Below are 14,642 nucleotides of genomic sequence, written 5' to 3'. Positions count from 1 at the left end.
CACAGACACACACAGAGGGTACAAGTGCTCTTTGATGCCCTGCAGCTTCAGATTTTAGAGAGGAGCTCATGTTTTGCATGCACACACACATTAGACATACACACCCATAGTGCATACCCAAACTTCATCAGAGTGGTAGCTATCAAATCCTTAAGCTATACTGTAAAGCCCTCCACCTGCTCCCTCGTTTCATTTCAGTCTGGCCCAAAGACCTTGAGCTGTGTTTTGTTGGCAAGTGTCGCTAAAACTTTATTGCTGCAGTAGCTCATGTTAGAAATTTGAACAAGTCATCAAATTTAATTTATTTACAAGCTGAAGGCCTTAGGATCAATTGTCAAAAGGTTGCTCTTAAGATGGTTATAGAAGCATTTAATATGAGGGAATAGAAGTATAATGTATGTTCAATGTCAACAGTTAGGTTTCACCAAATCTGCAGCATGCAAACTGCTTTTTGCAACAGGAAATCATTTCTTCTCTCTCATTTTGATGTTTCATCCAACAAAACAAATGCCAAATGTGAAAGCTCTTTGTAAAAAGTGGTGCTGAAACAAAGCCCCGGTCAGTTAGAAAGGTTTGGGGCTCTGTCTACAAAGTTTTAGATTTTAGTATTACAGCAGGATGAACAGGAAATCTGGTCTCACTGTGCAATCTGCATCAAACATCATCACTGTGGATACAGCATGTCTGTTAAGTAACAGAAACTGTAAAAAAAAAAAACTGTGTAGGTGCCGAAAAGAGACCTCAAGAGGGTTAACAACATGGCTCCACTCAGAAAACAGAGGTAAAGATGTGGGTGCAGAAAAAAATGACACCAACGGGGATATTTGCTAAAGTTTTCTTTAGGCTGGAATTTGTGACAGGTTTAATAAATATCCCCTAAGATTCAACAGAGAAGAGGACAAAAAAGTTCATTTCAACCAATTACATAAAAACACACAACTGATAAGTGCTGTTGTTAAAGTTGTATACTGACCCATGCTAAACTCTTCTGGTTGAAAGGCGTTTGCACTTCTGACTACACCCAACAATGACATGAGTGTACTGACCACACCCTAAATACACCTCTTTATCATTGCAGCAAGGTATAAAATTATTCCAAAGTATGTTTAAGGTATGGGTTCATTGTGTGCTGGTCTTTCCAGTAGTGTGTAGTGTTCTTCTTTAAAATGCAACCAGACTCAGGGCTGCTTTTTCTGTAGTGATGTGCAACTTCATGGAGACGATGAAAACCAATAATTCACACAAACCTGCAGTGTAATGGGCTTTCAAGGGAGCTTTCCAGGGAGCAATGACACTGACTATCTGTGCCTTTGATAGACACTTTACACTTCCACGTAATTCCACACAGTTATGCAGACCAACACACACACACACACACGCACACAGACAGACAGACACAGTTAATCTCTTCTCATATTTGCAGTGCCTGCAACTCAGCTTCAGCCCAGTCTCTAGCCGTGAAAGTGCTGTGTTTTTGAAGATGTGGACTCAGCATCAAATCCACCCAGCCAGAGCATCGAGATGAGAACCAAATTATCTCCCAAAGATTGTAGGGTGACAGAGGAGAACAGAATGAAAAGGAGGGGGGTAGAGAGGAGAGGTGCGCAGAGAGAGAGGGCTACTAGAGAGGTCAGAATAACCTGGGGCAGTCATTGTCCCCTGCAGGTGAAGAGTGAGAATGGATGTGTTTGCATGCAAAATACAGAAGACGAATTAAGTGAGAGGAGTTATCAACAGCTGCCAGGAAACCTCATCTGTATACTGCTTTATTTACAGTTGCCATCTTTACAGCAAGATATAAAAGTTCATAGCCTGATGTAAATTTTAATGATAACTAGTAAAAGTCATGTGGGAATAGTATGTTTTATTGGGGGGGAGCTGTATGTGAGAACGCAAATGTCAGTTGACCCGGACATTAAGTGGACTTCACCCTGCAGGGTACTAGTACAAAGTCCGCACAATGTCCGAATGAGCTGGAGTGAGGCCATGTAAGAAAACAGCCATGTATATTCTGGAGTATTCACATGGAGCTATTCTATCACGTGACCAGGGCGAAACCAGAAGAATACATCTGACGGTGGAGAAAAATGGCCATTTACAATGACGATGCCAACGGAAAGATCCAACTGTAAACATCACAAGATTCAGGAATTTCTGTCGTCAACAGCCGGAGTCAGAATTGTCAGACTAATTCAGAAAACATCAAAAGACTGGGCTGTTTATCACCAAACTTCCAAACTGGCTATGTGACCGCATCAGATCCCACCTCCTGCGTAATCTACATCTACCCAGGCACGTCCCCTTGCATAAAGCAACTGCAGTTTTACCAGTAGGTGAGAACGCATCTGACAGGGACTGTCTCCTGTTGTATGCTACATGAAAGGGCAACTCTGGACCAAGTCAGAAACCTGATTCCACAGACATAGTCCGGAGTTCATGTGTGAAAACGGCTATACTCTTTATTTTAGTATTGCGGTTTCACGGTGCTTTTTTCAGTAAGCATCCTGAAATGGAGAGATCTGCTTCCTGGGTATTTGTTGAAGGAACCTATTAGCTATCTGTCAAGCTAGAAACAGTACAACACAGAAGCCAAGACAGAACAGTCATTTACAGAATTTTTAACCAGCCACTATTTATTTTTGCTATTTTTCTAACCACTATTTACTGAAGTGGCTAACAAACAGAGACTGACAAACAGGTCAAGGTTACTATTAGCTCACCTTGTTCCCGATGGCTTTCTTGGGCGGGAAGTTGAAGGTGTCCACCTGTGGAAACCTTCCTCTCAGGTGGTTATGGAGCTCCCTGAACTCTGTGTAACGTCTGTATACATTCCACTCATTGTCCAGGATGCGGATGTACACCTAAGAACAGGACAGAAACACCAACATTAACATCAACAGCAGCATGTCCAGGTTTCACCTCATCTGGTAACTACTCAAACCAGCCATTAAATACAAAACTGCAGAAATACACAGAGGTGATTCAGTAAACCAGTGCCTCCCTATGAGAATGTAACTAAACTATATTAAATACTAAAATGGAAAACACACCAACAGCATATTGTTATATAACAGCTTTTTTGTGTGTTGTTGTTCATACATTTGTCATTAACCTTTTACAGTGCTTTAAAATAAATTAATGAGATGGGTGAAAGAATGACTTCCACTCATCCTTGTAAATGTGTGTTTTCACTTACATCCCACAACACATAACAGAGAAAGAGGCTGTGCTGCCTGCCACCATTTCCATGCACCATTAACTGCTTTATTCTGACTCACAACAGACAGGGGGTGCAGCGAAAGAAGGAAAGATGAGCCTATTGTGGGGGGAGGGGGGCATCTATTTTCACTGTAGAAAATAGAAAGACAAAAGAGCTTTTGAGAGCTCAATTTTAAAACACTAAACCACCAAAACAGCTAAATCAAAATAGAAACCGATTTAAAAATGACCAAATGTACCAAGGCACAGATCTCCCCTAGCAGAGAGGAATGTATATTATTTTTAGTATAGTACTTGTGTGGTGTAGAAGAGAATTATTTATGTAGAGATACTGCTTGCAAACCAATGATGGTAAGATGATGTCATGGGGTAGGACTGGATAAGTCTGACTTCTTCCTACTCCATTCAACCATGTACTAGGTATAAGCAAATTGATATTGGATTATGTGTTTGTTGGATATGTGTAAAATTATGTGTGTTGACATATCAACTGTCTTTACATGCCACCTTACAGACCCACCCACTTTACAGAGGAATCATCGAGTCTGTTCTTTGCTCTTCCATCACTGTCTGGTTTGGCTCAGCAACCAAACAAGACAGGAACAGTCTCCAGTGGACAGTCAGGACTGTACCTGTACACTTACTGCACTGTACTACATTGTATTCAGAGGGGTTCCTAATATTCTGACCCTCTCATATAGTATATAGGTGGGGAGGACAAAAATATAGACACCTCTGAATATAATGTAATCCAATACACCACCTTTAACTATGACCTCAATAATAAACTGTTGGGTATACATTTATGACAATTTCACCAAATGTAAATATTTTGAGCTTCATAAACACAAGATGTTAAGGAGGAAGTGTTGCATTCAGTTTGCTACAGTTGTATAGGTGTACCTAATAAAGTGGCTAGTGAGAACGTGTGTGTGTTTGTATACAGATAGATAGATACAAGAGACGGAAAAAGGAAAGAGAATGGAAATCCTGCTTCTTTTTTGTATGATGATGTTTGAAGATTTGATTCACATCAAGTATATCTACACAGAAAGGGCAAAGCAACCCAAAACTGAATACAATTCAATATATAAAGCATTTAAAAATATCATTGATAAATCAGTTTATGTAATTTCACTTGCTATAAAAACGCAATATTTTCCTTCAGTTGTTCCCAGACGTAGTGGACTGGTATATGTATTGTAAAAGTTGGAGAACTACTTAAGAATAATTTATAATCACTAATCTCTAACAGATGACACTGACGAGCTGCCTGATGAGGAACGAAATCAGGCTGGATAACGGGGTTTGACCTTGCTCATTTTGTTTGGGCACTTTCCAGTCAGACCAGGTTGGGACTGTAGGAGGCATTTTATCGAGTGGCTAGCACACCCATTTTTCTTCATAAGCAAATTAATCCTGATGTTATCGTCATCATCTGGAGGATAGTGCTATGACTTTCCCATCTGCCTGGCAGGAAGTTTTGATGGCCAGGGCCTGTCCTCAACCATCTCTCCACAGGACTGCACCTTTGTCACGTATGCTCCTCTGCTCTATCAGCTCTTCTCTCCAAAAACATCGACAGCTGTGATTCCTAACCTGAAGTATTACAGCAGGACTATAGTGCATTTGCTAAGGGGGACAGATTGAGTAGCTCAAATAATTTGGGCAACACGCACAGTATTGTAACACCTGAACAAGACGTGTTGCCATAAATAGTGCATGAAAGCTATGGCAAGCAGAGAAGCTATGAGATATGAAGTAACATTATACATAGCTTAAATGTTATATTGCAGCCATATGCTACAATCATTTAAGTTCATTTTTTTCCTCATTAATGTACACACAGCACCCCATATTGACAGAAAAACACAGAATTTTTGACATTTTTGCAGATTTATTAAAAAAGAAAAACTGAAATATCACATGGTCATAAGTATTCAGACCCTTTGCTGTGACACTCATATATTTAACTTAGGTGCTGTCCATTTCTTCTGATCATCCCTGAGATGGTTCTACACCTTCATTTGAGTCCAGCTGTGTTTGATTGGATGTGATTAGGAAAGCCACACACCTGTCTATATAAGACCCTACAGCTCACAGTGCATGTCAGAGCAAATGAGAATCATGAGGTCAAAGGAACTGCCTGAAGAGCTCAGAGACAGAATTGTGGCAAGGCACAGATCTGGCCAAGGTTACAAAAAAATTTCTGCTGCACTTAAGGTTCCTAAGAGCACAGTGGCCTCCATAATCCTTAAATGGAAGACGTTTGGGACGACCAGAACCCTTCCTAGAGCTGGCCGTCCGGCCAAACTGAGCTATCGGGGGAGAAGAGCCTTGATGAGAGAGGTACAGAAGAACCCAAAGATGACTGTGGCTGAGCTCCAGAGATGCAGTCGGGAGATGGGAGCAAGTTGTAGAAAGTCAACCATCACTGCAGCCCTCCACCAGTTGGGGCTTTATGGCAGAGTGGCCCGACGGGAGCCTCTCCTCAGTGCAAGACACATGAAAGTCCGCATGGAGTTTGCTAAAAAACACCTGAAGGACTCCAAGATGGTGAGAAATAAGATTCTCTGGTCTGATGAGACCAAGATAGAACTTTTTGGCCTTAATTCTAAGCGGTATGTGTGGAGAAAACCAGGCACTGCTCATCACCTGTCCAATACAGTCCCAACAGTGAAGCATGGTGGTGGCAGTATCATGCTATGGGGGTGTTTTTCAGCTACAGGGACAGGACGACTGTTTACAATCCAGGGAAGGATGAATGCGGCCAAGTACAGGGATATCCTGGACCAAAACCTTCTCCAGAGTGCTCAGGACCTCAGACTGGGCCAAAGGTTCACCTTCCAACAAGACAATGACCCTAAGCACACAGCTAAAATAATGAAGGAGTGGCTTCACAACAACTCCGTGACTGTTCTTGAATGGCCCAGCCAGAGCCCTGACTTAAACCCAATTGAGCATCTCTGGAGAGACCTGAAAATGGCTGTCCACCAACATTTACCATCCAACCTGACAGAACTGGAGAGGATCTGCAAGAAGGAATGGCAGAGGATCCCCAAATGCAGGTGTGAAAAACTTGTTGCATCATTCCCAAAAAGACTCATGGCTGTATTAGCTCAAAAGGGTGCTTCTACTAAATACTGAGCAAAGGGTCTGAATACTTATGACCATGTGATATTTCAGTTTTTCTTTTTTAATAAATCTGCAAAAATGTCAAAAATTCTGTGTTTTTCTGTCAATATGGGGTGCTGTGTGTACATTAATGAGGAAAAAAATGAACTTAAATGATTTTAGCATATGGCTGCAATATAACAAAGAGTGAAAAATTTAAGGGGGTCTGAATTCTTTCCGTACCCACTGTATATACTGTATATATACATGTATATGGCTATATCTCTAAAAGTACCTGAATACTGGTTGAAAATGTTCAAGTAACAGATAATGATGTTAAGAGCTATGTCAACTACCCACACTTTAAAATGTAGTAGCAAACTGGAGCTAAAGCATCAGCATACCTATTACTGACAGGTGGAGGGACAGCTACTAATTACAGGAAAGCAGTGGTGTGACTGTGGTATCTGAAGAAGAAGACACTCATGTACAGAGACAGTGACTTGATCAAAGTGATTCAATAAAGAGCAGATCTTTTTTTCTGTATCTACATGCCCAAGTGCCTCTACAGTGTGTATGCTGAGATAATACAACCCTTGTTATGCTTTAACACAGATTTTTAAGAGTCATGGAATACTGATTCATTGAAACAATTTCTAAAACAGGCTAAAATTGTTAGACTTTTTTCCATGTATGTTAACATTTAACAAAGTTTATCAATGCACCTCACACATCAATAAAACTCCATTTATCAAAGCTGACACTTATAGGCAATGTAAGTTAAAATGGCTTTATTTTACCATGTCAAACTACTGTAGGTAAGGAATCCATAATACACACAGTGTACATAATGTAAAAAAAAAAAAAAAAGTCCTGCACATGGCCTGTGGTCTTATCTGCTGTGTGTTGTGGCACCCTGTGTATTCAGACTTCTCTCCATTTTTCCACCAGAGCTCCATTTTGATAGTTAGAAAGGAGACATGCAACTGTGAATAACTGACTGATGTTTGCAGAGATGGAAAGGGGAATTTCAGTGTCAAACAATATATTTCCTTTGATTCGCCCAGTTAACCCCTCCACATGTGCTCTCAAATGAGCAGTGGATTGGGTCTCAAGAGCATCATGTGCTGACATTTGGTTGTACATAATGTAAAGGCGGGTGTTTGAAGGCCACGATATGCTAACCCCTGGACATAAGAATAAAGCTTAACCTCTCACACTAAGGTGGCATATTTGAAACACATTAAAGCTCCAAACACTGCTTGAGGTTCTATGACGGAGACATTCACTCGGTAATTGACTGCCATGAACCTGCGAACAGAGTTCCCTGCAGACCTCCCTCTTTCATGTTATTAATTCAGGATAAGACCCCAAAACCTCCCAAATAATAGCAACCTGCAGTTATTGTGGCAGCTACCTCCTTAACCCTCAGATGTTACCGTACTGAGAAACCTTTATAAACCAGTACACTCTACTCTCTGGCTCTTTGAGGAAGTGTTAAATTTAGTCTGAAATAACCAATGAAAGCTGTGTCACTGGACACTTAAGACCATATTTGTTTTGCACAGTATTTAGTTGACATAAGATGTTATTAAGGATAGGATAGTTAAAGAATAGTGTGTGTTATGTAACAAGTAAATAACTGGATATTTTAGATAAAATCCTTGTCTGATATAACTTTCTAAACACCGCCTCCCTTTGGACAGCCAGCCAGTTTTGTATGGCATAACACCCGAGCAACAAGCCCAATCAGAAAAGTGCTGCTTATGTTGTCACCGTGAGGTATCCGCAGCCAGGCAGCTTGTTAACACCGCTGGGTTGCCACTGTCTGTTTTAACTTTCTGAGACACTGTTGAGAAGGTTGGCATACTATTAATACTATGAATTGTATTCATCTATGTTGAATCCTGTATCAACCATGGCGGCCATGTCAGGGGACAAGAGAGGTATAATGCCTGGCTGCCCTAAGATCTGTCACTCATACAATCTTCATAGAGGGCAGAAACAAATGTTATAGCACCATGTGGTGCCATGCCTATCCGAGACTTAAAGTTGCAGAGAGACTTATAGGTGCAGTGGGACTTGTATGAGGACACATGCGATAGCATCTGACAATGTAGCTCAGTGCAGTCAATGATTACCTGGGTGTCTGCATACCCACTAAAATCAGGAGGAAGGTGAGAGGAATATGAGCCTGGACGTTTTCAGGGTCCATCCATGTGCACACAGATCACAGAAGGATGTAGAGGAAGTTGGCCCATGTTGCAATGACTCTGTTGACTGTTGTGTGGTGAATGTTAAAACTGCGACCAAGCTCACTGTGAGTACATCCCGTTGACAAGTATTTCAAAAAGAGGAAAATCTCATCTATGGGGGTCAATTTCTAGTAGGAAAAGAAAGACAAGTTGAACATTACACAGTAGTTTTTATATTCCTATGGGGGTTTGGTGACACTTACTGTAGATCCACTGGAAACCTCCTCACAGCCCCACTGGCACTTGTAGCCTGTACCATTCTAGATGCTACTGGTTGGATGAGAGTCCAGAAAGCCATCAGGTGATCTGGAAGTGAGTGGACGACAGTCACACACAGAGTCTCTAGTCTATAGTATGAAAAATACTGTAAAAACATAAATTATAACTTAAATAGTGCATAGTTTAAATTCAGTTCAATGCATTTAGAACACAAGTGTTCATTAAGTTACTTCACTTCTTCAGACAGAGGTGTGGGTGTATAATCGGGAACCGCTGTTCTGCAGCTAGTACACATTATGTAGGCTGCTTTTCTATGCTTGAAAACATGACGTGGTGCTCCACTACCTGGAAAAACACTACATTTTTATTCAGAGCACACATTTTCAGAATGAGCAGTCTTATTACAAAATTCCCCATTTTCCAGGCTGGTGGTGTCAGCCTGTCTCATTTTCATTGGTACGAATGAAAATGCAGACTTTGCCCTAAGGCGTCGATACATGTGTCATCTTGGTAACAGCTAATAAATCGTAATCTGTAATTAATATTTCCCTCACGAGCCGCCTGTCCCTGATTTCCGATGTGATGCTCTGCCTGTAATTACAGCCAATAAAATGTATAAAACTCTGTTCAGATCAGGGTCATCGCAGTTAATCACAGGCTGAGACCTGATAATGTTCTTCTGCTGATGCAGGGCAGATGAAGTGTCAGGAGACAGGCCCATTAAATGTTATCTTTATTAGATGCAGCAAGAGAAATATGCTTGGTAAGGACCAGGTTTGTAGGACCAGGGAAGGAAATAAGTGCATATCTCATTTAATTCTGTTCACTGCAATCTAACCTGAACCACAGACAAGACACACAGTTATTGCACAGATGACATTTTATTGCACGCCGTTCAGCTTCACATCCTTGTGTCCTCACATTGCATTTAACAATACATGACCCAAAACTGAGGTACCTATACCAAGCTGACATTGGCATCAAAAAACAAAACTAAATGATAACGCAACAAAATGAGGAAATAAGATATTTTACGTGCTGTTGCTGAGTCAATGTGGTCATTATTTGGTAAAAGGCACACCACAGCCTCTAAAACATGAAACTGAAAACATCAGGGGTTAGGAAGCCAGTTCCCCACAATAATCCTTTTCACTATAACTGCATTAATTTATATACTTAAATATGCATTTCTCTTGTAAACTCCATATTTACTAACTGAAGCACCACTATCATACCACTGCAATCAGCTCAAGGGGCAAGTCAAAATAAACTAAATGTACTGTGATGGTAAACAGCTCACTTGACTTTAAGTACAGCTAATGCTCTACCACAGTTCATAATTGGCACTTTTTTGTAATCACGTTGAGAACTTTTGGATTAACACACACAGGCCCTCGAGGTGATGTAGTTTGGACCCAGTTTGTGGCTTTAACATCTACATTTCAGTGGCAATTATACATACACATCACTAACAATATTTATTTGGGATTTTGTTTACTTTTCATATCATTGGTTTGCTGAGTTGAGATATGACACCACTGAACAAAAGGGAAAGAAAAAAAAATGTTTGAGTGAGGCCCAAAAATGCTCTTCAGGACCAAACACCACTCGCTCATTCTCTCTCTCACTCACACACACACACACACACACACACACACACACACACAGAATGTTGAGAAGCAGTAACAAAAGTTAAACACTGCAGAGACAAGCATTGATTTGCCTCAGACTCGTGTTGAACTGGCTGGATGAGCCTGAGGTACACCTCAACACAAGCTGATGGATCTGATAATGATGTTTTGGCCAAAGCTGCAGCAGGAACACTTCCAACGATAAGACATCTGCAAGGGATATTCTCATTCTGATGGTATGTAGCGGCTGTGCTGTTAAACATCAGTGTTTGTTCCATGTTGGTGCTGCAATAGGACCTCTGCAAGACCTCTCAATCACTATCAGCTCATCAGGGTTGTCACGCGCCTTATAATGGAACAGAAGGTCTTGGATGGCCCGCTCTTCAATCTACAAATATGGATAAAGACAAGAAAAGAATAGGACAAGGAATGGGGGATTTTGTGGGTATCTAAACCACTCTATTTGAGAAAACACCGACACCGAGAGCATGATGGTGATAGCATTTCACATAATTACAAACAGAAAGCCATAGGGGAAAATAAAGTGCCTTGTGAAGCTACTGACAGGAGCCTGGCATCAGTTGAAGAAGATCAGAGAAGGCTGTCAACACAAAACTGGAAGCACCCAATTTCTAAGCAACACTGTACAGAACATTAGATACAGTAACTGCTAGATGGAGACAGAAAGGAGATGTATGCTGTCGCCATACCACCCTGAAGGGCCACCAATGAAGCCATCATTCCAGTCACAGCAGGAGTGTTTTATGCAGGTGGGCAGGTGCATGGATAAGTGTGTACGCACTAAGGCACATAGACAAAGCCTGTTACCTGGATAAGCGCCAACGGCTTCTCGCGGCTGCGGATCAGTGCAGCTTCCTGCTGCTTCTCTTCCTCCACAATGGAGGCAAAAGTCATCAGGGAGGAGAGAGGAGGGCTGCCCACTGCTCCCAGCACCCAGGGTCTAAGGGGAGACATGGGTGACACAGTAAGAATGTGAAAGAGTGAGGATGGGTATCAGTGCCAATGCTGCGACAGTCAAAGCAACAAGAGTCTTAAGTGAGTGGATAAAAAATGAGTCACGTACTTGGTGTAACATTGGCAGCGTGTCCATCTAGCTTTAACAAACCTTTTGTAAATTATTGTGCAACAATTAAAATACAGGACAGACAGACAGGAGGAGGACTACAACTACAACAACATCCAATACATTTGATACAGAGGATCACAAAATACTGCTGACAGGAAACTTGGCTGGGACTAGTGGTTTAAATCATAAACTCAACTTTCCATATCACTTTCCCCCCAACAACTTCCATCCTGGTAAACTGATTCACATTGAGTGCACCAACCAGTTTAATGCAGATTAGATGAACAAAAGTGATCCAAGTGTTTTCAGGATCTTTCCTCCCTTTCAATTAAATCCTCAAGACAAAAAAACAGCTCTGGTCATAGACTGACATAAGCTATCTCATCTGGAGTCCCCCAGAAGCATGGTGAGGGTCATGTTCTTTGACTTCTCCAGTGCTTTCAACACAATCCAGCTGTCACTGCTTAGGGGGAAGTTGAAGGGGGCAGGTGGGGGCCAACACCTGTCTGCATGGATCACTAGCTACCTCACAAACAGACCTAAGTTTGCCAGGCTGTGAGACTCATTGCAGCTTCCTGCTGCTTCTCTTCCTCCACAATGGAGGCAAAAGTCATCAGGGAGGAGAGAGGAGGGCTGCCCACTGCTCCCAGCACCCAGGGTCTAAGGGGAGACATGGGTGACACAGTAAGAATGTGAAAGAGTGAGGATGGGTATCAGTTTTTACCGACTTTAGTAAGACTAAAGAGATCAGTGGCTTTTTAAAAATCAAATCCAAATTTATTTGTACAGCACTTTACAATCAGATTGAACAAAATGGTTCACAGTCAAAAATAAAAACAAACAAAAAATTTAAAACCAAAAGAGTAGCTAATAGTCACTACAGTTATGTGCAAACTGGTTCTTATAAATGGGGTTAAAAGAATTACTAATTGTTCACTATGATGCATGTAAACACCATATGCAAAGTGGTGGTTGAGGTTGTGCATGCTCATCTAGACAAATCACACCTCTAGAAACATTCATAGCAAACACAAGGGATGGGGGAAAAAAAGTGACCCTCAGTCAAATCACCAAGATTATGAAGGTATCTCTATTAAATCTGACTTGGGATCTGCAAATAGTGTCCCAGAAGGCAGAAATGAGAATATAAGGGCTGCTGCTTCCTGAGGCTTGATCTCATCCATCTCTTGGCTCATTCAAATGCTGAGAGTAACCTAAAACCTGCTTCCGGTCCTGCATGATCTCTTTTGATATGAGGGCTGCCCTCGTCACTTCTGGTTAACATCACCTGTTTCACCAGAGTGAGACACACAGCCGTTTAATGTTTAGAAGTCTGCTCTAAAGATTGCAGCATGACACGTGGGCAAACATGCAGCAGAGGAACTATGATACTAGATGAAAGAGATGCAGAAGTTCACTTTCAAGACGTGAAATGACTAAAACCAACAGATATGGCCTAACAATTATACTTTTATTATACTATATTATACTTTTTTCCACCCGACTTCTCACATGCAAGCCTAGATCAAAAACAGCCATAAATAGAAACAACAAAAAACTATTACTACAACTAGGAATGCATTTTTTTAATGGCCCCAAGTTGTTGTTGTGTGTGTGTGTGTGTGTTGTGGAGGCATAAATCTTACACATTGACATTGTCCCCAAAAGGAAGTCGAGCCCCTACAATGAGCAAATCACCAAAATTAACACAAGCCAATGTAAAGTCCCCAGCAAGGGACGAAAACAAATGTGCATGCATGTGTGTTTGTCCAGCTGTCTGGGGATGTTGTCAAGGTCAGGGTGACTCAGTGTCTGCAGGCAAATCATCAAATCATCCCAGCTGTACCGGGTCATTTAGTGCTGTTCACCTTAGGCTCACTGCATGTTCACAAACCCTTTGATTACTGTGCTGGCACATGTCAATCATTTTTTTAAACTGTGTGCAAAGGTACACGGCTCCTTGCTAGTACTGTAGTATCATCTGACCTCAGCGCTGCATCAAACAAAGGCATGCTCAACAATTGGCTCCATTCAACGCAGTAACTCAAACTGATCTGCAGACAAAAGAAAATACTTGAGGTGCATCAGTCTCCCAAGTTTTAATGAACTCTCCATATCTGGTTTAGAGGATCAACAGACCATCATCTTGCAATAAATACCACAAACACAACTCCTCTGCCTCCTCATCTTCCAGAACTTCATTTCCTTTACAGTGTTGGAGTGCAGTGGCAACGCCGCAAAGCCTCACGCTACAAGTATGAACACATTGATGGCTGCGGGCTGCGTGCTCAGTGACGCATGTAGACCCCTTTATGCAGGCCAAAGTCACACTTCTCTCACTCAATCCTCGATGAGTTGTCCACTCCAATTTATAACTCACTATTTTACAATTTCTTGCCATCCCTGGAGAATCAACACTCATTGTTACTTCCCTTTTCACTTCTTGATGTCAGAATCAGTGTGTCACATCTCTTTCTGTTTTTAAATCACCAAGTAAACCCCAAAACAATATGAAAGAATATTTGAGTTTTTTCGTGTTGATCTGATGAGAGAAGAATTGCAATGATTATAAAATAAGTGCTTTTAGTTAAGGCTTAGATTAGGTATCGTAATAAAGTGAGTTAAAATTTAAGTAATACCGCTGATGAATGGGGTATCTTGAATATAAAGTGTGTGTGGGCTGCTGAGTTTTTTTCAACACCAGTAATTTTATGATATCTCAACATTGCCACCAAGAGGAAAACAGCAGTACAGAACAGAAGTAGTCAACCTTGTTAAGGGAGTGACCTCCATTGTGTGTGTACTACATAGAAGTAGCTTTGCTATACTCACCCAGTGGGTCTCTCTGGCTCACTAGTTTCTCCACATTTGAACGTGACCTTCCTGGCAGCAGGTGTAGGAGTGACAGGTGATCCTTGGACACCTTGGCCCCTCTGTGTTCCTGTTTGTCCCACCCTAATCAGTCGGTTCTCCTCCTCCTCCAGCACCGCCCGAAATGAGTATGACGAGGGTGGAGACTGGACTGCTGTTGCCCTGCAGACAGAAACAAATGACAGGGAGAAAGGAAGAACCTGTATGATACATTAATTCACAATAAAGATAAAATAGTTGTGCACT

General features: G+C 41.5%; 1 protein-coding gene across 1 annotated transcript in view; it reads right to left on the bottom strand.

The window, feature by feature from the left end:
* Positions 1-9,652: 9,652 nt before the first annotated feature.
* Positions 9,653-14,642, bottom strand: part of ibtk (inhibitor of Bruton agammaglobulinemia tyrosine kinase) — a 30,250-nt gene continuing 25,260 nt past the window's right edge. Inside the window, 4 exon segments of the mRNA XM_020621575.1 lie at positions 9,653-10,826; positions 11,267-11,454; positions 12,088-12,185; positions 14,358-14,558. Coding sequence (XP_020477231.1) covers positions 10,701-10,826; positions 11,267-11,454; positions 12,088-12,185; positions 14,358-14,558 — 613 coding nt within the window. The 3' untranslated portion in view covers positions 9,653-10,700.

The sequence above is a fragment of the Monopterus albus genome, unplaced genomic scaffold, assembly GCF_001952655.1.
Source record: "Monopterus albus unplaced genomic scaffold, M_albus_1.0 scaffold262.1, whole genome shotgun sequence".
Classification (NCBI taxonomy): Eukaryota; Metazoa; Chordata; class Actinopteri; order Synbranchiformes; family Synbranchidae; genus Monopterus; species Monopterus albus.
This window is presented reverse-complemented; position numbering and strand designations above follow the sequence as displayed.